The following is a 24,651-nucleotide window of genomic DNA, read 5'->3' as shown; positions in this document are numbered from 1 at the left end:
AGACAACAGCAGATCCAAGGCCTCCTGCCTTCCGTTCATCGGGGTAATGAGACAAGAAGTGCTGACTGGGGGGAGGGGTGTCTATTAATTAAACAAACAGCCTCAAAACGTTGAATTCTTCTTTTACCAGGAATGAGGGATTGCTCACTATGAAACAAAAATAAACAGGCCTCTAAGAAATTAGCCTATATCCTCTCTAGGATTTCAGAACCTCCCTCCTACAGAGACATTTATTGCATTTGAAGACAGCTTGTGATGAATATAAAACCTGCTGACATAGCATACATGAGACTAAGAAAAAGATGTATATACTGTATTTTACATTAACTTTAAACAGATGGAGGAAGGATCTTAAAAAACTCCACGAGCCACAATGTAAAAATAACAGTTTTAATATTTTACATAAGAATAGCTTTTATGCCATTTAATGGCAAGGAGACTTGAAAGGCTGAGAACTTTGAGATAAACATTACCATATTCTCTACTTCAGCGCTTTGTCTCACACACCACTGGAACATCCCCATGAGAGTGAGGGCGTAGGACAAGGCCAAGCCAACCTGTCCAGCATCCAAAGCTGCAGGGGGAAGAAGAAGAGAATACAGTCAGTCTCATTCCCGACTGGAGCCTGGTGCCGTCGGCCACTTCACCAAGACGACTCCTTCCCAACTAAGCAAACCCCACACGATCCATCAAGAGTCCTACTTTGACTATGTTTTGATTGAGATCATGATAGAATGAAAGAAACTCCACTACGAATACAAAAAGATTATTAAAGGAGTTCATTAATCCCAACAGGATTGACCCACACTTGAGAAACAGTATCATATAGGCAAGGAATAATGTCTTTATTCAGACATGCATCGTTAGGGTTTCAGAACCCATTACATAATTCCACTCCCTACATCCAAGGCAACCACAGTTGGAAACCACGCAATGGCTTCTAACAGCCAATGCTTTTGAAGCTAAAATACTGCTCTCATTGTTCCATTATTAAATACTGTAACCCAGAGCTGCAATGGTGGGAGAGTGAGGCATGGTGACTTCACACCACACAGGCCAACACCTGCTCCTCAACTACCCACGTGGCAGGCAGGATAATGCTCTTTCCTGCTGAAATCTTTCTCAACCAGTGCACCAGGCAACAACGATCAACAGGTCCAAGTACTTGATACTGAAAGCCTACAGCTTTAAGCTGGAGAAAATGCTTAATGGTAAACTTGGTCCCCTTCTCACAAGTACCAGACATGACCAGGAATGTTCAGAATGTCATTTGCGTAGACCTCAATCCATTCAAAGGCAGATAAAAGGCATCCCTCAGGACCAAGTGACTTCTGAGTGGGCCACACTGCTGAATCATATTCACCCTGACAGGCTGCAAACACTTGACTACACTTCATTAGAACCAAACAGTATGTGATATTAGACAAGGTGGCAGGAGTTTCATTTAATAACTGTAAACACAGCAATACATTGTAATCATACCATAAATAGTTATTCACATCTGTACTTACTTTTTGCCAGAATCAGGGATCCGAAGGCAACAACGATGACAAAGATGGCACAGATGGCATCCAGACGTACGGCGAACCATCGAGACGTTGTCAGAAACAAGAACCAAGCCTCTGGATTTGCGAACCACAATGAGCGTGAAGAGCACCATAAGAAAAAAACCCGTGTCGGACATGAGAGCGCTTTGCCCAGCTGTTACAGAGCAGGATAGCTACGGTGCTCACTCAACGGATCTGAAGGTTCCAGAAAGCGAAGTGACAAAGGCAATGATGGCCCACACGCAGCACAGTACGGCAGCGTGGTGGGAAGATGCACTAAAATGTACAACTCGGAGGGTACTAACAGCAATGCAGTAAGAATAAAGGACACAGGAAAATGGGCTGCCAAGTGTGTCTCTGGCAATGATGGGCCTTAATGTGAAGTTCACCTGCCCACACAGCTGAGGGCTCCCAGTTCCTCAATAGCAGAGAGCACCCCTCCCAATTTGCATCCAGTACCTTCCATACTTAACCAAATACCCTGTGTGTAGTGGTATTGCTTAGGGGGTTTAATCTAAACGACCACAAAGATCTACATCTGGTTTTTAAAGTGCCACTTAATCTTCAAAATGCAATAAAGGACAGCCAGAACGTTGCATATTCAAAGGAAATTCTGAAATTAAGTGGAAAATCACCTTGCTGATGCAAATAACAACACACTCCGACTGGGTAGCAAATCTCATAATCAGGAAATATAATTGCATTTTTGCCTGCTTTCTTGCTGCAAGTGCTAAGGCGAGCAGTGGCGATGGACATATCACTGTGCACAAAGCTTAAAACACCTACCAGGGACTCTTTTGCAAAAACGTGTTTGCTGACCTCTGCTCTAAAGGGACAGAGAGCCACAGGGCTTGGTGCAAGCCTAGGTGGAAGAGGTAGGAGCAGAGTGGATTCTGAGAGCAGTCAGCCGAAGGGTAGGGGGAGGAGAGGAAGACAGGATGGGGCCAGCCCAGGGGACAGAGGAAGGTCAAGGCTGAGGCAGCAGCACTTCCGGAAACACACAGACCTGAGTGCAAGTCCTGGTGTGCATCAAACAGCTCCTGAAACCTCTCCTCGGCTCTGTATGCCCGGATAGTCCAGAGCCCCTGGAGTGAAGACGACAAGTGGGAGAAGACCGGACTCCGTGCTGTGGGGACAAGGACAGAGGCGACACCAGCTCAGTGAGGCCCAAGGAACGCAGCTGTCTCTGGGCTGGGGTCAGCACCCCAGGGGGTGGTGGGTGTGGTGCTTCCAAGTGCTCCCAGCACCTGGAGAGGACCCTGAGTAGACACAACTCCCCGGTCACACCATCACTCACTTTAAGGACCCAGAAATGAAAGTCTCTCACCCCACCTTTGACCACATTCTAATCCATACCTAATTCTGGGCTAATTCCCCTCCAAAATCTTGCCTCTTATCTCCTAGGGCAGATAGTGTTTGTCACTGAGTTAAAAACTAGCAGCATTTCTAACATAATTCTGTTAGCGTACTCACCATCCAGAAAGATCATTAGCTATGGATGTGTCTGTGCCCACTGCCACCTGGGAAAGCAGAAGATGGCCCAAGTGTGGCAGGGAGCCAGATGAGAAGTGGAGCAGCCAGGGCTTGAACTGGCTCCCATTTGGGATGTTGGCATGGCAGGTGGTGACCTAATCCACTGTGCAACAACACCAACCCCTTATTATTATGCTTTTAGTTCCCTCATGTTCCAAGGTTACAACATCTTTGGTAGGGGCCTGCAAGCATTTTCCAAGCACTGTCTCAAGCAATCCTCCTAAGAATCCCAAAGGGTGCATCTTATATCCTTGAAAGAAGGAAAAACAGACTTGAGACTGAGAACACTTTGCAAAATTAAGTAAATTAACACGACTAAGTGGCAGTGTCGGGCGTCAGACCCATTTCTGGAACATTTCCAACACTACACTTTTCATCTGGGCTTTTGGTGTCCTGGAGAGAGTAATCAGTGACTCTCAGGCATGACTGAATGCCTTTTTCTCCAGACTTTGTTACCAAAGTTTAGAAAACTCAAAAATCCTCATTAGCTAATATTCAACAGCTATGTAATAATTCCCCCCTTACTGCATCCCTTATTAAGCACCTTAAGCTTAACAGTCTGTGGGAACCTGGCATGAGAACTCAACAGTTAGGCCAACAGTTAGAAACACATGGCAGGTGTGTTAATCATCCCTGAACCTATGCCTGTGGCAGACATTACTAGCGGATTACAGACACCATACAGAGTCTGGATATGCCAAATGCCTGCCTAGAGAAATGCAACCAAATGCCATCCTTGTTTTATGCACTTTTCTAAGGGTAACTGCTATGACACTCACTTTTGTGAAACTAAAAAACCTTTATGATAAAAGGCAGATGTGTTGTGAAGATCACTTAAATGTCAATTTTCAGTATCAGAGACAGCTGGGCAGTACTATCTGAAAATAACCTTGCAGCTTTACTTCTTCCCTTCTTACCACAGCAATCAGGCATCTTTTAGCTAGTGATTCCACAACGGCTACAAACCCACTGCAAAGTGCCACTTAGGAAGAACAGAGAGGCTGTGATTTGTGGCACAGACCCACTGCCACCAGGTGAGTAAGAGGAATACTTGTAACTTCCCAGCTGCTGTATCTGGTTATCTGGTGGCAGCACATTCAACTTACTGTCACAGCCAGGCAGGCTGCAGGAAAACTCAGGTGTTCTGCAGGGGCCATTACTAAGTTGTCCAAGTTTCTAGATCAAAAGTTTTTCAAGCTTTCTGGTTGATGTCCTGAGCCCCACGAGAGAAAACTCCATGTCGCTTCTTGAGAAACGCCTTAGATCCTCTTCTGTCACTACCCAGTTGATGCAAGGGCACCCTTGTGGTGCCCTTTCTTGATCATGTCTAAAACATCATTTGCAACAATACCAGATCCTGTGAGGCCCTAAATCCCAAGCTATCCGAGTCCTCATTGTGTACGAGAAGACTGGCTGGCACCAACACAATGCACAAGGAGGGTCTCCCAGCAATGCTACACCTTACGTTCTGCTTTCTCCAAATCTTAACAGCAGAGGGGGACTACACTGTTCCGCCTTCCCTGGAAACACAACTAGACAAGATCTCAGGGTAGGGTTGCTCGTTCTCTGCATCACTGAACATTTGCTGTAGCTGTTACAAAACTGGCACGTGCTCTCCTTCATGCAGCCACTTGTGATAAATGCTTTTTAAGGGTTTAATATTGGGGATGGCATTGTGGCACAATGGGTTAGGCTGCTGCCTATGATACCAGCATCCCATATCAGAGAGCCAGTTCCAATCCTGGTTGCTCCACTTCTGATGCAGCTTCCTGCTAATGTGCATGTGGGAAACCTGGATGGAGCTCCAGGCTCCTGGCTTTGGCCTGGCCTTGCCTCAGCAGTTGTGGCTATTTGGGGAGTGAACCAGCAAATGGAACGCTCAGTCTCTCTCTCTATCACTCTGCCTTTCAAATAAATCTTAAAAAAAACCAAAAAAACAAAAACACATGTATTCCACAACAAAAAACTCCTCTGTCCTGACAAAATTACTTTTTTCCAGCTAATGATGCTTAGGACTGCAGGGTTCCCAGTCTGTCTTTCTGATTGGCTTGGCGTCCAGAGGCTGAGTTGGCATTTGTTTTCAGCAACTGTCCACAGTAGAGGTTTTTCTGAAACAAATAGCTTCCTTCTCCACCTTTCTGGCTATGAGGATGGTATTTTAAAAAAACACAACCAATCTCCTCTACTTCTTACTTACTGTTTCATTAATGAAACACTGTTAGTTCGTACATTCACCACGAGATGAGCTCCAGATTATTTCACCTTCTGTGATGACTCACAGAAAACAGTGATTAATCACAAAACATGTTCCCCATTATTCCAAAATGGGGAAGCTGAATGGAGGAGGAGATGAAATGCATTCTAAACGGATCGCCATCCTAAGGGGATTATTCTCAGCGTCTGTTTATAACACCAGCCAGGGGAGAGAAGCCTCAGTGCGCTGTCGCATCAAATACTGTTGATAATGAAGAGCCAAACTGAAAATAACAACGCCAATCGTTCCCAAAGATTCGACAACTGCAACCTATTAGCCATGTTTTGAGTATGTAAAAGTAATACAGTTTTCAAATATATTTCTTCTGACATTTGAGTGTATTTCTGATACCTCCTTGCCTTCCTTTAATCTTTTCCTTCCCTTGACATTCCCAGTGGATTTAGGGAAAGAAAAATTCTCTGTTTTCCTTCTAACTTTAGTACCAACACATGATGGAACATTTTATTTCTAAGAACAAATGTTTGAGTGCCTACTCTGTTTAAAGAAGTGTGTCGTGAGCAAGACAGAAGTGGTCCCTTGTCTCTCTGGCACGCACATTCCAGTGGTGTATTACCCCACATGTATCCTTGCAAGCTTTTGGATATTGTGTGTCCAGAGGTCAGGAGCTTGGTCCCCAAGTTGGCGGTATTTGGGAGAGATGGGACTGGGGCAGGCCTCGGTGTAGAGATTCAGACTCTACCACAGACACACACACGGGTCTGAGTCCCAGATCTGCTCCTGACTCCAGGTTCCTAGAATGTGCACCCTGGTGGGCAGCAGTGACAGCTCCAGTTGGGTCCCTGCCACCCATGTGGGAAATCTGTATTGCGTTTCCACCTCCCAGCTTGAGTCTGGCCTATTCCCAGATGTTGGGGGCATTTGGGGAGTGAACCAATGGATGGGAGATTTTTCTCTGTGTTAAAAAAAAAAAAAAAGAGGGAGACATAGTGGGATGGTGTTAGGTCGATTAGGAGTGTGTCCGTGAAAGGGACTGTGATGCTTCTTGAGTGACAAAGTGAGTTCCTCCAACATCAAGTTGTCCTAAAAGGCAGTCTTACCCTTGTGTCTCTGTTTCCTGTCTCACCAGGTGAGCTCCTTTTCCTTACACGCTCTCACCACTGTGATCTGCCACAAGGTCCTCAGCAAAGGGCAAACTAACAGGGCCACTTGACCTTGGAATCTGAACTTCCAGGTCGGTGAACTATATAGACCGTTGGTCTTTATAAAGGTGGCCTGCTGGCTAGTGCAGTCCTCCATTCCTTCTTCACGCTCAACTGTGAAGCTGCACCTGGCAGGCCACCAGCTCCAACTGCCCTCAGGGCTACACTGACTCATGGTGGCTATGACATGCAATGACCCAATGGGAGTGAAGTTAGAAATTCCAGGAGGATGGAGGCGGCAGAGTGTCAGAAGTCTCCTTCATCATGGCATGAACAGGCGCTAGCCAGCTTCGTATACCACCTGGTACTTACTTGTGGACTCAAGGCGTTTGACATCTCTTGACGTTTCCAAGAAATATCGCCGAAGAACAATGAAAAGGATGCCAAGGGGGACCAAGGGTACCAAAATCCAGGGAATCACGGCCGCCGCCACAGCTACCACACCAACCACTTGTAGAAACGTCTGCAGCAGCAAAAACAGAGACAGGGCCTCCTCATCAAGAGTTCCTTCCACAACAGACTTCCATGGGCTGTTTTGTTGGGATCATACTCCTTACCATCCAGGCCTTGTTGGAACAGCAGGGGATGCTTCACCAACTAAAGAAACAGTGAAAGTATAGGAGGTCCTAATGGTGTTTATCACATACTTGCAATGTGCAAAATGCTGTAAGAACACCTTAGGCGTTAGTTCTTTGGGAAGGCATGTTAGTTTTCTCCATTTAGTGAATGCCAATCTGTCACAAGTTGGTAGAATTTACTAGGGAATGCGGTAAGCAGGTATCACAGATGATGAATCCAGCAATCTTAGCTTTGCACAGCAAGACAAAGTGCAAAGAGGAGGAAATAATCTAAATCTTTACCTTTGGAAGTAGAGAGTCATCTTCCTTGGTTTTCTATACACACTTACCATTGACTGAATGTTGATAGTGTACCTCACCATCAATTATATATGCATTTAGCACTCACAATACCTCTCTACCACGTTATTATTTTATGCTTTTACAGATGGAGGCACGAGGGCACAGGTGGAGGGAAAGTAAATCAAATCTACACAGCATCAGTCACCTAGCTGGGGAGGCCACATCATCAGCCACTGTGCTCACATAAGTTAGACCTGTCCCTAACATACACAGCTGTCCTATTTGTTGTCCAGCAATCACTTTTTTGACCCATGTGGGCCTCATAATTTGTCTTTCATTTTCCAGCTAAACACTCTTATTTAAGGAATTCCAGAGTTCCCAATGAAAGAAAAGAGAAACATGGTAAAATTTTTAATATTTCTTTAAAAATATGGAGAACAGTTTCAATAACAAATAGGCCTACAATGTCTAGAAGGCTGGTACTTCTTTATTAAATCATATCTACAGGATGTCTATTAGATTTTCTACCATGGGAACAAGTATTTAGGGGTGAGTGGTGAGGCACAGTGGGTTGAGCTACTGCCTGCAATGCTGGCATCCCATATGGATGTCAGTTTGTGTCTCAGGGGGCTCTGCTTTGATCCAGCTCCCCGTTAATGTGGCTGGGAAAGCAGTGGAGGATGGCCCACATGCTTGGGGCCCTGCACCCATGTGGGAGACCTGGAAGAAGCTCCTGGCTCCTGGCTTCAGCCTGGGCCCCACCCTGGCATTGCAGCTATTCGGGGAGTGAACCAACCAAGGATACACTGGAGCAGATGCTGCTGTTTCCTAAATGAGGCAACATTATCACACACGCCAAAAAAGACTGTGGTGTTTCTCTGCCAATTGTGTTGAAAAGCTACCTGGCTTATTTGTATATGCACTTTTGACACAGAGGGCCAATACAACTCATGTCTACAATCTCTATTTTTTCTGCATTTTTCTTCAATTTCAGGCTTCCGAAAGATTAATAACCTTAGGTATGGAGGAAACCCGACATTTTAAACGATGCTTCTTGGGCTGGCACCGTGGCTCAACAGGCTAATCCTCCACCTACCGGCGCCAGCACACCGAGTTCTAGTCCTGGTCGGGGCGCCGGATTCTGTCCCGGTTGCCCCTCTTTCAGGCCAGCTCTCTGCCATGGCCCAGGAGTGCAGTGGAGGATGGCCCAAGTGCTTGGGCCCTGCATTCCATGGGTGACCAGGAGAAGCACCTGGCTCCTGCCATCGGATCAGCGCGGTGCGCCGGCCGCAGCGCACCAGCCACGGCGGCCACTGGAGGGTAAACCAATGGCAAAGGAAGACCTTTCTCTCTGTCTCTCTCTCTCACTGTCCACTCTGCCTGTCAAAAAATAAAAATAAAAATAAAAGATAAAAGTAAATAAAAATAAAAGATGCTTCTTGGTTTATTCCCTAGCTCTTTTCTCTGTGTCAGGCCTTGCTTCTTTTAATGAGGAGTTATTGGTCTGAAATTGCTAAGAATTTCTGAGACACTAAGGAAAAGACGGTGGGACTCTGGATCAACAAAATCAAACCAAATTTCCACTCACCGGACTCAATATTTCAAAAGAGAAGGCAACTTGCTAGCTCCCATTCAATGTAGCATGAGTCAGTGTGTCAGTATCAAGGGACACAAAAAACTAGATTTTGTCTGTAAATGAATCCAACAAATTAAACGGAGTCCATTCCAGGTCAACTTTCTAGGTGCAAGCAAGCATCCTGATTTGGCTGTCAGGATGACTAAGGCAAAGGGCCCTCAGCACTACCATCTATGCAAGGGATGCCTAAGGTGCACCTCATCTTCAGAAAGGGTGTTGTCTCGTGAGCAGCTGTTTCAGACAAACCATGCTGACATCCGAATGAACTGATAACAAGGTATGCAAAAGCAATGAAGGGAAAAAATTATGCTTCTAAAGCATCTTAACTGTTTCGTTTAAAAACTGCCTGGTAAAAGAAATCAGAAAAAATATGACATTGCTTTATTGTTAGCACACATGGCTTTACTGTTAGCATCCCAATAATACCGAAGAAATGACACAATTCTCTATATCAAGTTGAAAACCAAAGAAGGTATACTCGCCCCGCACTCCAAAATAGCAAAGACGGATCACCCTCCATGACACTTGACTCGTGTCCAAAGTGTACATCACTGAACTTTGCTCTCAGAGCAAACGTAAATAGCAGGGATTACCAGCACCATTTATAAAGGAGAAAATTGAGTCGAAGAGAGGTTAAATGGTTTGTTCAAAGACAGTCATTCACTCTGAATTCAACCCTGTTCTTTTAATCTCTGCATGACATTGTAATCCACATACATACTAAGATTCTTATTTGGAAAACAAAATACCTAAGTACACTCCTGTTTTATATATTTCCCTTTCTCTGCATTTCTAGTTTCTTGAGTTTCCTGGGGTTGTATCTGGCCTCTCCCATGAGGTGACCAGTATGGATTCCCAGAAAATTAGGCAGCAACGGCAGCAGAGTTCACACAGCAGAGTTGGTCATTAACAAGGGCTCACGATGCTCGCTAACACCCTCACTGACACGTGCTGATTTAAGAACTTTTGTTTAAGTTTTTTTTTTTTTAAGAGTTTCATAAGGAGGCAAAGTTTCAACCCCAGAAAAACAAAATGACTTGGCAGATAGAGGGAGAAGAGCAAAACTTAATCTTACCTAAGATAGAAAGTCTCACGACATGAAATGAGGGTTGGATATTTTACATGTTCATCATCTGTATTTGAAAAGTGGTAAAAACATGCAATTTTCCCAGGAAGACTCTCACGAGAATCAATATTGTATACTGCTGTTTCAGATTCTAACATACTCTTTTCACAAGCAGAATTTTAAACAGGAGAAGCTGTCTGCCTGTTCAACACTGAACTACCAAACTGCTGAGCATCCTGTGGTACCTCTTAGGTATCCCCCACAACTTACATCAAACTCAATTTCATGGAACACTGTTCCTGCCAGTCTTTGTGAAGCTTGAGCCAAAGAACATGTTTTCTATAAACACCAGTAAAAGCGTATTCTTCTGATTTTATGCAAATCAATGTGCCACCCATACTTTTGGCTCACTGCATTTGTTATTTGAACTCTCTCATGCTTGCATTAGGCACAAAGTGAAATATGTATTTATTGCAAGGTCACTTAATCAGTAGACAGTACTTTTATTATTTATTTACAGTATTAAAAATAAGATCAGGATCGTTAAGATTGCTAACACCTCCAAGGAGCTGGAAAGCTTTTAATTCTGCTGTCAGTCAGACTCTAAGAATTCTGTTCCAAGTTGTGATAAGTACAAATCGTCCAGATTGCCTTAAACTATTACTGATTTTGCACAAGATACGAGTGTGACTTAAGCACAATAAACAAAGCAGGATTCACTTCTTGACAAGAAAGCATGGTAAGATTTTCTTCTGACTTAAAAGAAAACCATACCTAGTTTTTGATCAGTAAGCTGTTTACGGATTTAGGTAAAGAAGAGATTCTTCAACCTATTTATTCTGGAAACATTTGACATGATTAAAAAAAAAAAACCGTCAATGAAATGACTATCATAACAGATCATGCTGCTGGCTAATGCAGGATTTTTGTGGAGGTACTACAATTCTGAACAGACTATACAAACCTCTAAAAGTGTCAAGAAATAAAAATGTAATTGCTATTGAATTACACTTACTGCCCTTCTAATCACAGGATGAATAGAAGCAAAGGGAGAAAATATGGAAGGCTTGAAATGTAAGTTCCTAAACTTAATTAAGTTGATAATAACACACATTAATACATTCATTAATAATTGCATTATATTTAATATATTTAAGTGGGATCAGCACCAAGTCAGCAGGTGTAAGTTACGTGCTGTTATGGCACCTTGGCCGTTCCCAGGGAGTTCAGAGGTCACCTTTGGTTCTTATAGAACCTGCCTTGGATGTCTCTCCTACCTCATCTGTTTTTCTAACCTCACCCAAACTCTAGCATTAAGCTTTCCTAAACTTGTCCTTTCCTCAGGACACAGTACTTGCACCCTTCATCCCTCATTTGGCTGTTTTTCACATGCACACCCACTCTGGTGTCTCAGCCTTCAGTCAGCACTCAGTCCTGAGTCACAGCTAGCTCCACCGAAGAACAAAGAATGATTGGTATCGGGTTATAAATTATTTATTATTAGCACAATAGTAAGCATTAGGGACATTGTACATCCTTCCTCCCTTTGCATTCAGCCTCTCTCAGTGATAGCTTCCTGTCTACCTGTAAGTGTGCATTCTTTTTATGAAATTCAAGGCTACTGTCCATGGAAAGGTAATCTTTAAAATATACTCCTTAGAAATAAGAACATAAAAAAGTGTTAATAAAAGGCTAGAAAGTTCCCTCATGAAAACACCAACCAAGAGACAAGCAGAATATATATCTCTACCACTATAAACAAGCTTTTAACTTAAGGATTCTTTGAGAAAAAGGAAAACATTCCATAAGAATAAAGGGATGCTTGGGTCAGAGGATAAGACACTGTTCGGGACGTGTGTGGGATGCCAGCATCCGTACTGGCGTGCCTGGGGTCCAGTCCTGGCTCCACTCCCAATTCCGACTTCCTGCAGTGTGGCTCCCATATTTGGCCTGGCCCAGCCCCAGCTTTTGGGGGCATTTTGGAAAGGGACCAGTGGATAGGTAATCTCTGTTTTTCTCTTCCCCTCTCTCTGACTTTCAAATAAAATGAACATAAATAAGAAGCAATTTTTTTTTTAAGAATAAAGGTTCAGGGGCCAGCATTGTGGGGTAGCAAGTAAAGCCATTGCCTGCTGTGAGGCATCCGTATGAGCACAGGTAGGGGTTCTGGCTGTCCCACTTCTGATCCAGCTCCCTGTTAACGGTGTCTGGAGAAAGCAGTGGAAGATGGCCCACGTGTCTGGGCCCCTGCCAAGGATGTAGGAGACCCCAGTGAAGCTCCGGGCTTCTGGGTTAGATCTGGTCCAGCCCTGGCTGTTGTGGCCACCTGGGGAGTGAACCTGCTGATGGAAGATCTCTCTCTCTCTCTCTCTAACTCAAATAAAGGTTTTTTTTTTTTTTAAAATAGAATAAAAGTTCATAATACCCAGAAGATATAGACAAACTTAAATTTATATGAACTTAAAATATGGCTCAAAAATATACAAAACAGGGGCTGGCGCTGTGGCATAGTATGTTAAGCCACCACCTGCAGTGCCAGCATCCCATATGGGCACCAGTTCGAGACCTGGCTGTTCCACTTCCAATTCAGCTCTCTTCTATGGCCTGGGAAAGCAGTAGAAGATGGCCCAAGTCCTTGGGCCCCTGCACCCACATGGGAGACCCGGAAGAAGCTCCTGGCTCCTGGCTTTGGATCCGCTCAGCTCTGGCCATTGCGACCATCTTGGGAGTGAACAAACAGATGGAAGACCTCTAACTCTCTCTTTCTCTGCCTCTCCTTCTCTCTTGATGTTAACTCTTTCAAATAATAAATCTTTATATATATATATATATGCATATATATATATATAAAACAAAAATCTGACTACTTAAGAGAACAGACAAATCCACAACCATAGTTGGGAAAATTTAACCCACTTCTCTAAAAAATGAGATAAAAATCAATTGAGATATAGAAGATAGGAAAAAAGTAGCAATCTTGACCGAATGATGACTTAATAGCAACTACACATAGTCAATAACTACAGAATACATTCTTTTCATGTGCATGTAGTATATCACAAAGCAGGTATCAACAATCAAGGGACAGAAATTATACAAAATGTATTCTAACCTAAGTGAACATAAATAATAAGTCAATATTTAGGTAATTAGAAAATCATTAAATGTTTGGAAATTCAGCAGTACACTTCTAGACAACACTTAGCACAAAGAAATTACAATAAAACTGCAAAGTATTTTGAAATAGAAGAAAATGAAACTCTAATACTAAAATTTGAGGTTGCAACTAAAGCTACATTTAGAGGCAAATTTATAGCTTTAAACTTACTTAAGAGATAAAGTCTAAAAGTGAAGAGTCTAAAAACTACCTTAAGAAAACAGAAAAAGAGCTGTGTATTAAAGTATAAGAAAAAAGGGCACACAACAAAGACACTAATGAAACAGAAAACTAACTTTCAAAGAAAAAAAATCAACCAACCCAAAGCTTCATTCTTTGAAAACATTAATGAAGTTAATAAACTTCTATCCAGACTGGTAAAGACAAAAAGAGAAATTACCATCAATATGAATTACAAGGGCTAACTTAGGAGGTACTGCAGGCATGAAAAGAGGAGATCACAAATATTGTGTCAATAAAGCCAAAATGCTTGATGTAAACAGAAACTCTCTTGGAAAAATAACAAATACCAATGTAAGAAACTTGAATAATTCTAAGTTGATTTGTGGGTCTGAGTTTATGTTTTAAACATTTCTCACAGGAAAAAAATTTAATACCAGAAAGCTTCACTGGTAGACTTTACTAAAATATTTTACCAGATATTTCTTAAAGGATTTGAATCAGAAGTGTTGTAATCCAAAAAACAGAGAAAATTATAAACCAAAACATTTCAAGAATAATAAACAATATGCCAATAAACTGAACCTAACCACATAAAAATACTTAATAATCAGCCTATGATTATTACAGGTAAACAATGTTGCTTTAAGATTTGAAAACCAATCAGTGCTATTTATCCCAGTAACAGAATAAAGGAGAAAAACCACATGATCATCTCAATAGTTTGCAGAAAAAGTATTTGATAAAATTCAATGATCAGTAGTGATTTTTAAATGACTGCTTAAAAAGCTAGGAATAGAGAGGTATTTCCTATTCTGATACAGGGCAACTATAAAAAATATAGTAAACATCTTATTTCATGTTTATGCATGAAAAATTTTCTCTCTGAGCATAGGTGAGAACCAGATTTGCTACTTCTATTAAAAGAACTTAATTGGTGAAATAAAGAAAAAAAAAATAAAGGTATAAGGAATGGAATGGAAAAAAAACCAAAGTTATTATTCATAGTTAACAGATTTATATATCCCTGACAACCAAAGAGATCTTAATTATTAGAATAAAAAATTTAATAGGGATACCATATGAGGTATATAAAAATTCAACTCTTTCTATATATTCACAATAAACTATTAGAAAGTGAATTTTTAAAAAATGTTCCATCTACAATAGCATTAAGAAATATCAAATGCCTAGAATAAACCCAATGAAAGGTATGCCAAGCTTTTTATATGGAAAATGATAAATTTTATTGAAAAGATTTGAAGACCTTTAAAATTAAAAGATGTTGCATATTAATATTTCACAAGCCTCAATACTGTTTACTATTTCTAAAGGTATTGATGGGCTCAATATAATGAACATAAATCTCTATAAGTTTTTTTGTGTGTATGGAATTTGACAATCAAAATAGAAGAGCCAAGACAGTCTTGACAAAGAATAAGGATGAAGGAATTACACTACCAGATATTAAGACAAATAGGGGGCTATAATAATATTGAATTACAAAGAAACAAAAAGTTCATAGGATCAGAAGAAAGCCCACAAATACTGGGCTGGTGCAACGGCACAGTGGGTAAAGCCCCTGCCTGTGGTGCCAGCATCCCATGTGGGCAGAAGTTCGAATCCCCACTGCTCCACTTCCAATCCAGTGCACTGTCCGTGTACCAGGGAAAGCTGAGGAAGATGGCCCAAGTCCTTAGGCCCCTGCACTGAGAGACCCAGAGGAAGCTCCTGGATCCCGGCTTCAGATTGGCCCAGCTCTGGCCATTGTGGCCATTTGAAGAGTGAACTAGAGGATTGAAGATCTCTCCCTCTATCTCTCTGTAATTCTGCCTTTCAAATAAACAAAATCTTTAAAAAAAAAAAAAAAAAAGCACACAAATATACCCTCACATCTCTAGCTGTTTGTTCTGTGACCAAGGTGACACTGAGAAAAATACTTTTCAATACATGGTGCTGGTTCAGTGGTATATTCCTATGATTTTTGAATTCTATACTTGAGAGAAAAAGAGGAAGAAATGAAAAAAAAAATGAAGATGATTCCCAACTTATGATGGCTCAACTTAAGACTTTTCCAACTTTATGATAGTAGAAAAATCAATGTGCATTCAGTAGGAACCGTACAAGGATTTTTTTCTCTTTTCCCAGACTAGCAATAGGTGGCAGACACTCCTGCTATGCTGAGAGTGGCACCGAGCTGCAGCTCCCCGAATGCCATGCAGTCATGAGGGGCAGCAACCAATTCTGTAGTCTGCTGTGTTGTCGTCATGTTTGGCAGGGTAGGTGTACTGAACGCATTTTTGACTTAACAATACTTTCCAATGAGAATGGGTTTGTTAGGGCATAGCCCATTTTAAGTTGAAGACCTCTGTGTATGAAGAGATAGACAATTTCTCAAAGTTAAAGAGAGACATCAACCCATATATTGAAGAAGCTGTTAAATCTGAAGGAGGCTATTAGACGCATCGAGTCAAACAACCAGAGGCAGAGACAAAATGAAGGCAAAATAAAGACATGTTCAGACGAGAAAACATTAAGAGAAGTTGCTTCCAGCAGACCAGCCTGAAAAGTTTGTCATGCTGAAGGGAAATTATATCAGATGGAGGCCCAGACATCAAAAAGAAGTAAAGAACACTGGAAAGGATAAATATGATACATGATAATGGGTATGTACATACATGCGTTCATATGTATATATTTTTCATTAAAAGACTACCGCTTCCTTAAAGCTAAATCTATACCAACATATGAACATTGCTATTTTATAGCAATGTAGAAGTAAACAATTTGACAACTGGAGCCCAAAGTCAGGAGAAATGAATTATACAGTGGTAAGACACTTTTATTATTTGTGAATCTGGTAAGTTATTGTTTGAAAGTGGAATGTGATAAAGGTTAAAATGAATGTCGTAAACCCTCGAGTAATCACTAAAAACAAAAACATAAACAAATCGAAAATGCAGAAGAGGAGATAAAATGCAATAACAATATAATGTTGTCCCTTAGGATAACTGGTTCCAGAACCCCTCACATTTGCCAAAATCCACATCTGCTCCAGGACCTCAGATAAAATGGCCCAGTCTTTGCATATAACCTACTACTCCCTCCCTTATACTTTAATCATTTCTAGATTACTAAGAACACCTGATACAATGTGGCGATTGATGTTATATTGTGTTCCTTAGAGGACAAGAGCAGGATACAACTGTCCATACATGATCAACGCAATCTTTCCCCCAAATTTTCAATCTGCAACCGTTTGAACACACAGTTTACAGATCCCCAGATAAGAAAGGCCAACTGTATTCTATTCATTCAAAGGAAGGAAAGAAAGAACAGAGTAAAAAAGAACATACAGAATAAACAGAAGACAAATACTAAGATGGTAGACTTAAACTCAACCATCTCAACAATTATAATAAATGCTGATGGGCTAATAAACACTCTTTGGAGATGGCAGAGCCTTCTGGATGGGATAAGCCACTCAACTCAATTAGATGATGCTTCTAAAAAAACACTAAAATACAAAAAATACAAAAGATCGACAGGGGAAAAAATAGATAAGAAAAAATATACCATGTAAGACTAAGTATAAAGAAGTTAGAAGGTTATATTAATGTCAAAGAAGACTGAACTACAGATTGTTATCAGCAATAGAAAGACATTTCATATTGATGTGAGGCTGATTCACTGAGAAGACAGCAATCTTAAATATTTATGCAACTCATAAAAGATCACCAAAGTAGATAACACGAATTATTGCATAGCTAAAGAGAAAACATAAATTGATAGCCACAGTCAGGAGATATTAACACCTCTATCTCAGTAACTGACAGAATAGTAACAGAAATTCAGTAAAATTGTTGACTATTTGAATACTATAAACCAACATCACTTGCCATTTTAGAACATTATACCCAACATCTATAACCAGGTTAATTAGGAATCAATAATACTAAGTTATTCAGAAAATCCTCAAATCTTTGGAAATAAACTTATACACTCCTTAGTAACTTATTACTATAAAATTATAGCCAACGCCAAATTCAAAAACATTCTGAACTGAAGATAATGAAAACACAACATATCCAAATCTCTGGCTACAGCTAAAATGTTTAAAGAGAAATGTATAGCTTAAGTGCCTAAGTTAGAATGAAAAATGAAAATCAGTGGTCTAATATCCAACCTTAGGAACCCAGAGAACAACTGACAAATTAAAACAATGTAAGCTAAAGAGATAATAAGCCTAAGAATAGGAATTGATAGGGCAGGCATGTGACACAGTAGTGAAGATGCCTTTGGGATCCCTGCCTGGTTCCAGCCCTTTCTCTGCTTTCATTCCACTTCTTGCTGGTGCGGTGATGGCTCAGGTACCTGGATTCCTGCCCCTCCTGTGGGAGACCCAGATTGAGTCCCCAGCTCTCTTTGGCCTGGCCCTGCCCTGGCTGTTGTGGAAATTTAGAAAACAGATGGGAAAATTCACATGCTCGCTCCATCTATCTATCTGAAAAAAAAATAATAATAATAAGCATAGAAGTAATAAAATAGAATGTCTACAAACTACAGGGGAAATGGAGTCAAACAGGGTTTCGTGGAAAAAAAATATACAAATTCCTAGTTAAACTAATAAAGAGAGGGTGAGGGCGAAACAAATGATGAGTGTCAGGAATAAAAAATTTCATTACAGACCATATAACCATTAAAGAGTCAAAAATGGGGTTATTATGAACAATTTTATGCCAAAAAACTGTCCAATAAAAATGAAATACATTTATTGAAATTCACAATTTTAAGAAAAAGAAGAAACATAAAATCCAAATTGTCCTACATCTTAAATGTGTAATCAAACATTTCGCCACTGAGAAAACTCCTGACCTATACAGTTTCAGTGGTAAATTCTATGAAACATTTAAGAAAGAAACAATACCACCTTAAAACTCTTTACACCTTCTTTTAGGAACCTGAAGAGGAGTCAGTTTTTGGTCAGGCCCAAGCCTGGAGCCAGGAACTCATCTGGGTCTCCCATGTGGGTGGCAGAGACGCAACTGTTAAGGCATTACTTGTTGCCTCCTAGGGTTTACATCAGTAAGCTGGATGCAGGAGCAGAGCCAGACTGGAACCCAGGACTCCAACATGGGATAAGGATTTCACAAGCAGCGTTTTAACTGCTGCACCAAATGCACTGATGCCTTGCAGGCTCTTTTTTAAAGAGGAAACTGACAAGTTGATCTGTAATTTAAAGGCTCTAGAATACACAAAACAGTTTTGTCAAAGAAGTACAAAGTTAGAGGACCACTGGATTTCAAGTTGTACTAAAATGTACCATAGGCAAGACACTACGGTAATTGGTACAAGGAGAGACATACAGATCTGTGCACAATCACACAAAATAAAGTGCACAGATGTAGAATTGCTCACAAATGATTTTTAACCAAAATTCCATGTCAATGCAATGCACATAGGTCTTTTTTTTTAATAGATAGAATAATTGGGCAGGGGTGAATGGAATAACCACTAACTCCTCATTCCACATACCAATATTAATGCAAGATGCATTCATTTTCAAAATGGTAAAACAATAGCAATGTATCTTCACACCCCTTTGGGTATGCAAAGATTCCCTAGGCCAAAAAAATCATGAACTAACCAAAAGCGAAACTAAACATTGGACTTATTCAAATGTAAAACCCACACCTCAAAACTCGAAAAAAAGAATGTTACAAGGCAAGCCACAGACTGGAAGAAAATAACACAAAAGACTTGTATTAAACACATAAATACATGCATATAAATCAACAATGAAAGGATTTTAAAACATTGGCAAGAGATCTGAACTAATATTTCACAAAACAAGATAACTGAATGGTGAGTAAGCACGCATGAAAAGAGCTCAATATCATTAATCATCAAGGAAATGCAAATTAAAACCACAATGAGATCAGATACACCCACTAAGAAGGTTCAGATAAAAAAAACTGATAAGAGTAAATGTTGATGAGGATATGAAGCAACTGGAATTCCCATATTTTGCTGGTGGGTGTGTAAAATTGTAAAACCATTTGGAAACATTTTGTGTAGTTTTTAAAGTAAATATATACCTATGTTATGACCCAATAATTCCACCCCTAGTTATGTTTTAAAATTTTTATTTATTCATTTGAAAGGCAACGAGACAGACAGAGATCTGCCACCCACTGGTTCATTCCCCAAATGCCCACAAAAGCAGAGACTGGACCAGGTTGAAGACAGAAGCCAGGAACTCAATCTGGGTCTCCCTAAGACCTAAGTGCTCCTGATAAAGTGATCATATTAAGTATGGAATTGATCATATACATAGGACAATCAGTCAAAGGGATCACATAAATAAGAACAAGTGCCTGGTAATAATAATAGATAGAATTACAAAGGAGAGAAAGTTACAACATGAGAAGCAGTCTACATTGCTGACTCATAGAATGACAAACACCCTGAACAGCACTCTGACCTCAGAATCAGCCTCTAAGGACTGACTGAAAATACCATGAGAGCATTTCAGGCATGGAAAGTCAAGACATAGTGGCAAAAATGGTTCTGCATGAAGGATCTCTGTGAGTGAGACCCTAGTGGGAAGAACGGGCCATGAAAGAAGGAGGTACCTTTCTCTGAAGGGAGGATACAACTTTCATTTTGCATATGGCCCTGTCTAAAAACCGACGGTGTTTTTGAACTCAAAAGGCTTCCATAGCCTCGGCAGCTCATGTCAAAAGCCTTGGTAGATCACTGACATCATAAATAAGAGTCTCAAATGTTAAATCAACAACAGGAGTCACTGTGCACTTACTCCCCATGCTGGACCTCTGTCATTAATGAGTTGTACTATGAGAATTAACGGTAAAACTTGTCTTCAAATTGTACTTTATACTTTCTGTGTCTGTGTGGGTACAAATAGTTGAAATCTCTCCTGAGTAAAGAGTTGGTCTTCTGTATATAAAGTCAATTAAAAACGAATCTTGATGGAAAATGGAACGGGAGAGGGAGTGAGGGGTGGGATGGGAGTGCGGGTGGGATGGTCGATATGTGGGGGAAGAAACACTATATCCCTGAAAGCTCTATATATGAAAATTTGTATTCATTAAATAAAAACCTTCAAAAAGTACTTTAGCCATCACCACGGGCTCCCTGGGTGCACATCTGTAGGAAGCTGGAAATGGAAGTGGTGCTGGGAGTTGAACCCAGGCACCCTGACACGGGGTGCACATGTTTCAAGCAGTCTCTTAACTGCTAGGCCAAATGATAGCCCTCTGCTAATATTTTATCCAAGAGAATGAAAGCATATGTATACTTAACCACTTATACAAGAGGTTCATTGCTAAAAACTGGCAACAAATGTCCATCAACCAGAACACAGAACTTTTGTGATCTACATACAAAGGACTATTACTTGGAAAAATGAAATGATCACTGGAACTTGTATGAAACTCAAAAGCTTTATGTTATGTTGAGCAAAAGCATCTAGCCACTGAAAAATCTGTACTGTACTAATGCCATTAATATGAAATACAAGAACAGGAAAGCCAGTCTATCGTGACAGAAATCTGGGAGAAGTGCAGGGCTGTGGAAACTGACAGCAGGGGCTACAGGGACTTTCTGAGTTGATGAAAATGCTCTACATCCTGTTTTAGGTGGCAGTTTCAGAAATATTCAGTTATCAAAATTTGCCAAAAAAATTTTTAAAAGCTTATTTCAACGTATGTAAAATAGATATTAATAAAAACTATTGATAGAGTAAAAAACACTGACAGAAGAACAATTTCTTGCTCCTTTGGCAACATTTAGGCAGGTGCTGGGTAATGTGCAAGCATGCAGTCCGAGGAGGAGAGGCTATCTCCTTGAGCAAACTGAGTGTAGGGAAGACAGGCACGTGCTAGGGATCATGGTAACCACTCTGTGTGCCTCAGAACAAACATGGCTCCCAAGCTCCATCCAACATAGCCCCCTATGGTGCTGGCCCTCTGCTGTGTTGCTCACGCTTGTACCAGCTGCTTCATGGTTGACTGCAAGTGCTCTTTACAGAACACTAAATCACTAAGTCCAAGGGAAGGGCTGCAAGAAACAAGCGAGCCTCCGCACTCAACAAGCAGGAGACAAACACAGAACAGTACAGAGCGCAAGGACCCATGTTCCCTATCAGATTGAAGGGCTACCTCCAAGTATAAAAGAACAGGTGCAAGATTTTAATAAAACAGGAGAAATGGCTCCAGTGCGACTGCTTCTTGTGCATCTTAGCAAAAATAAAAACTCATCAGGTACATGGACAAAAATGGATGCCATCAAAAATAGCATTTGAGGACACGTAAGGTCCTCCAAATAAGGAAACAGACTTTTCCCACTTGCTTCTAACAACTGTCCATTTTACCAACGCTATGGATGCAAGACAGCAAGGAGAAGCAGCACTGAGAACGGCCACTATTGTTCTGCAATGGACATCATCCAACCTTGCCAGAAGGAAAAGTTCTGCGCTCTGCAGAGTACCACCAGGCTTGATAAAAATGAGATCCTTATTTTCCCCCTTTTCAGGTCTTAATTAGCTTCTTGTTAAACTACAAACATTATCATTGAAACGCACATGCTGGGACAAATTGAAACACTGGTTGCCAGCCTGGAAGCCTGGGAGGGTCCCTGGCGATTAACTGTCACCAGGCTGATATTGACGGTGCTGCTTTGTAAGTGTGGTAACTAAAGTGTGGTGAAAAAAAAATATCCAACCATCTCATCTTTCATTAAAAAACAGAAAGGTAAAGGAATAGAGGGAGCGGGCCCGTGTGAATCATATCACCCCATCTCAGAAACCCAAGGGTCAAGTGTTGGTAAATATTTCCAGTAACCCACATCCATCAACGCCCCTGTCTGTGAACAAGGAAACCCACTTTAACGGGGCACCTGGCATGAATCACTATCTCTCGGCATTTTCACAGACTAGCCCATCCTTGCAAATGCACTGACTAAAACTCTTTTGTTGATTTTGAAAGCATGAAAACCCCGTGATTCAGTTAAAACGGATGAGCTTACTTTTAAAGAGTTGGTAAAACAGAGATCTTTGCAAGGAGGGCAAGGCAAGCTACCTAACAATCTCTTTTGTCCAATGGGGATTTGAGGGTGGGAGTGGGGGGAAGGGGTGAACAAACCGTAGAAATCTCAAAATGACAAAGCCATTGTGCAGTGTGCTTTCTACACACTTTCCCTGACGTCTCTACACAATGCAATGCAAGGGTCAGTGGCACCGAGACAAGCCAAGGCAGTTCCACTCTTTTGCTTGGATAAAAGCGAGTGACCCAACCTATTATCCCGAGTCTTAGGCTGCCTTTGTTCTTAATACTCAGATGCAGCAGCTTTTTCTCACTCCTCCCCTCGCCCTCCCGGGTTAGAAATGACCGAGGACACCTCCTTCACATTTGCTTCTTCTTGGGCATTTTCACTTCATAAAGCTGCAGTCAATGTGTTTGGCACGCAGGGAGTGGGGCGGTGACACAATCGGTGGTGGTCTCCACTACTGGCTGCATTGGTGGCTCAAGCAGCCTCGGGATTAGCTCTTTGTGCTCCATGAAAGGATATGAAAAGTCAGTTATTTAAGCTCAGTCAAGCTGTTGGTTTTTGGAGGGATGAGGAGTACGTGGGGAAGAAAGGTTCTGCAATTCACTTTTCCTCAATAAATTACAGCATCGCGCTGAGGGCAGTTATGTGCAGGTTTGCTTACACAGAGCTGCCCCAAATTGTTTAAAAAAAAAAAAAAAACCTGAATGCCTAAATCCCACTCTGTGTCTTACTTTCATTTTCCTTTGTTGTGCTAGCATAAAGATTTCTTGGAAGCAATGTTTTTTTAATTACAAAAATCCCAGATTATTGAGATTCCTTACTCAACATTATCAAGGACCAAGAAGGTTTCAAAAATAGTACAGAAATATTCACCACTCAATGGTCTGTTCTGAAAACTATTGATCTCATTACAGTGATCCTCCATGGGAAAACAGCTATTATAATCTCTAGGGACAAACAAACCTAGAATCTGGGATACAAACCCACGTGGTGATGCATAAGGGCCTACTGGTAATTCTGACAGCTACACTACTGCAGCACAATGCAAGATCAGACTATTTCACTCCCTCTATCAGTGCTGTCCATGTGCTCAGATGTTATGCCAGAAATGTTACCGGGAGGACAAAGTTTTACCCTCATAACAATCCTGATGACGTAGGCACTGGTTCCACTTACAGATGCAGAGTGTGTGTCTTGTGAAGACAGAAAGAGTGAGGGGCAGAGGTGGGATTGGAATTTGGAGAGAGAGATCTCAGGCCTCTTCCACTCCACGATACCATACCATCCTCTCATGCAACCCTCATGCTATGAAAACAAAGCTTTGCTCAGAGAACCAAGAGCATCGGCAAAGCAGTGTTCAGGGCTCTCATGTCTTTAGAATCACACTAAATGGACTGCACACATGTTTTATGCTGCTTCTCTCTTCCTTTGGAATCAAGAACTGGCTGGGCCCCATACCTGGCTGCTTCAACAGTGGGTGCAGGAAACAGCTGGACACTGTCACCCATGTGACTGGCCCTCTGTGGGACATGGTCTTCATATAGACATGGATAACATATGCCTAAGGGGATGGGCTCATCAGCTACCTACCTACTATTCAGAATCAAGGGTTTGCATTAAACACACTTGGTCTCCCCACCAGGATGTCCCAAACAGAAACTCATCTCACAGAATCAAATCAGTGCCTCTTCCTGTCCTCCCTATGTTGGTGCACCCCAAAAACCTAACTCTACACTCTTGTGCTTGGGGTGCAAGGATCCCTAGGAGGTAGCCCCTCCGTCTGTGCTCACCCATTTTTTTTAAAAGATTTATCTTATTGATTATTTGAAAGGCAGAGTTAGAAAGAGGCAGAGGCAAAGAGAGAGAGAGAGAGAAGGCTTCCATCTGCTGGTTCACTCCCCAGATGGCAGCAATAGCCAGAGCTGGGCTGATCCAAAGCTGGGAGCCAGGAGCTTTTTCCGGGTCTCCCACACAGGTGCAGGGGCCCAAGCAGAGAGATACATAGGAAGTGGAGCAGCCAAGACTTGAACCAGTGCCCATATAGGATGCCAACACTGCAGGCGGTAGCTTTACCCACTATGCCGCAGTGCCATGCCCCGCCCCAATCTTGATGTCCACGATGGCTTATCTCAGACTCACGATGCTACTGCTCTACACTGTGCTATTCCCATAGGCATCCTCTGCTC

At 41.5% G+C, this 24,651-nt stretch overlaps 1 protein-coding gene across 2 annotated transcripts in view; it reads right to left on the bottom strand.

Moving 5' to 3' along the window:
* ABCC4 (ATP binding cassette subfamily C member 4 (PEL blood group)) overlaps positions 1-24,651 on the bottom strand; it is a 287,341-nt gene that overhangs the window by 52,863 nt on the left and 209,827 nt on the right. For both annotated transcript variants that reach the window (XM_062194025.1, XM_062194026.1), the window contains 4 exons: positions 6,807-6,957; positions 2,554-2,673; positions 1,512-1,622; positions 474-574 (listed from right to left, as the gene is read on the bottom strand). In XM_062194025.1, coding sequence (XP_062050009.1) covers positions 474-574; positions 1,512-1,622; positions 2,554-2,673; positions 6,807-6,957 — 483 coding nt within the window. The remainder of the gene's footprint in view (positions 1-473; positions 575-1,511; positions 1,623-2,553; positions 2,674-6,806; positions 6,958-24,651) is intronic.

This window comes from Lepus europaeus, chromosome 6, assembly GCF_033115175.1.
Source record: "Lepus europaeus isolate LE1 chromosome 6, mLepTim1.pri, whole genome shotgun sequence".
Lineage (NCBI taxonomy): Eukaryota > Metazoa > Chordata > Mammalia > Lagomorpha > Leporidae > Lepus > Lepus europaeus.
This window is presented reverse-complemented; position numbering and strand designations above follow the sequence as displayed.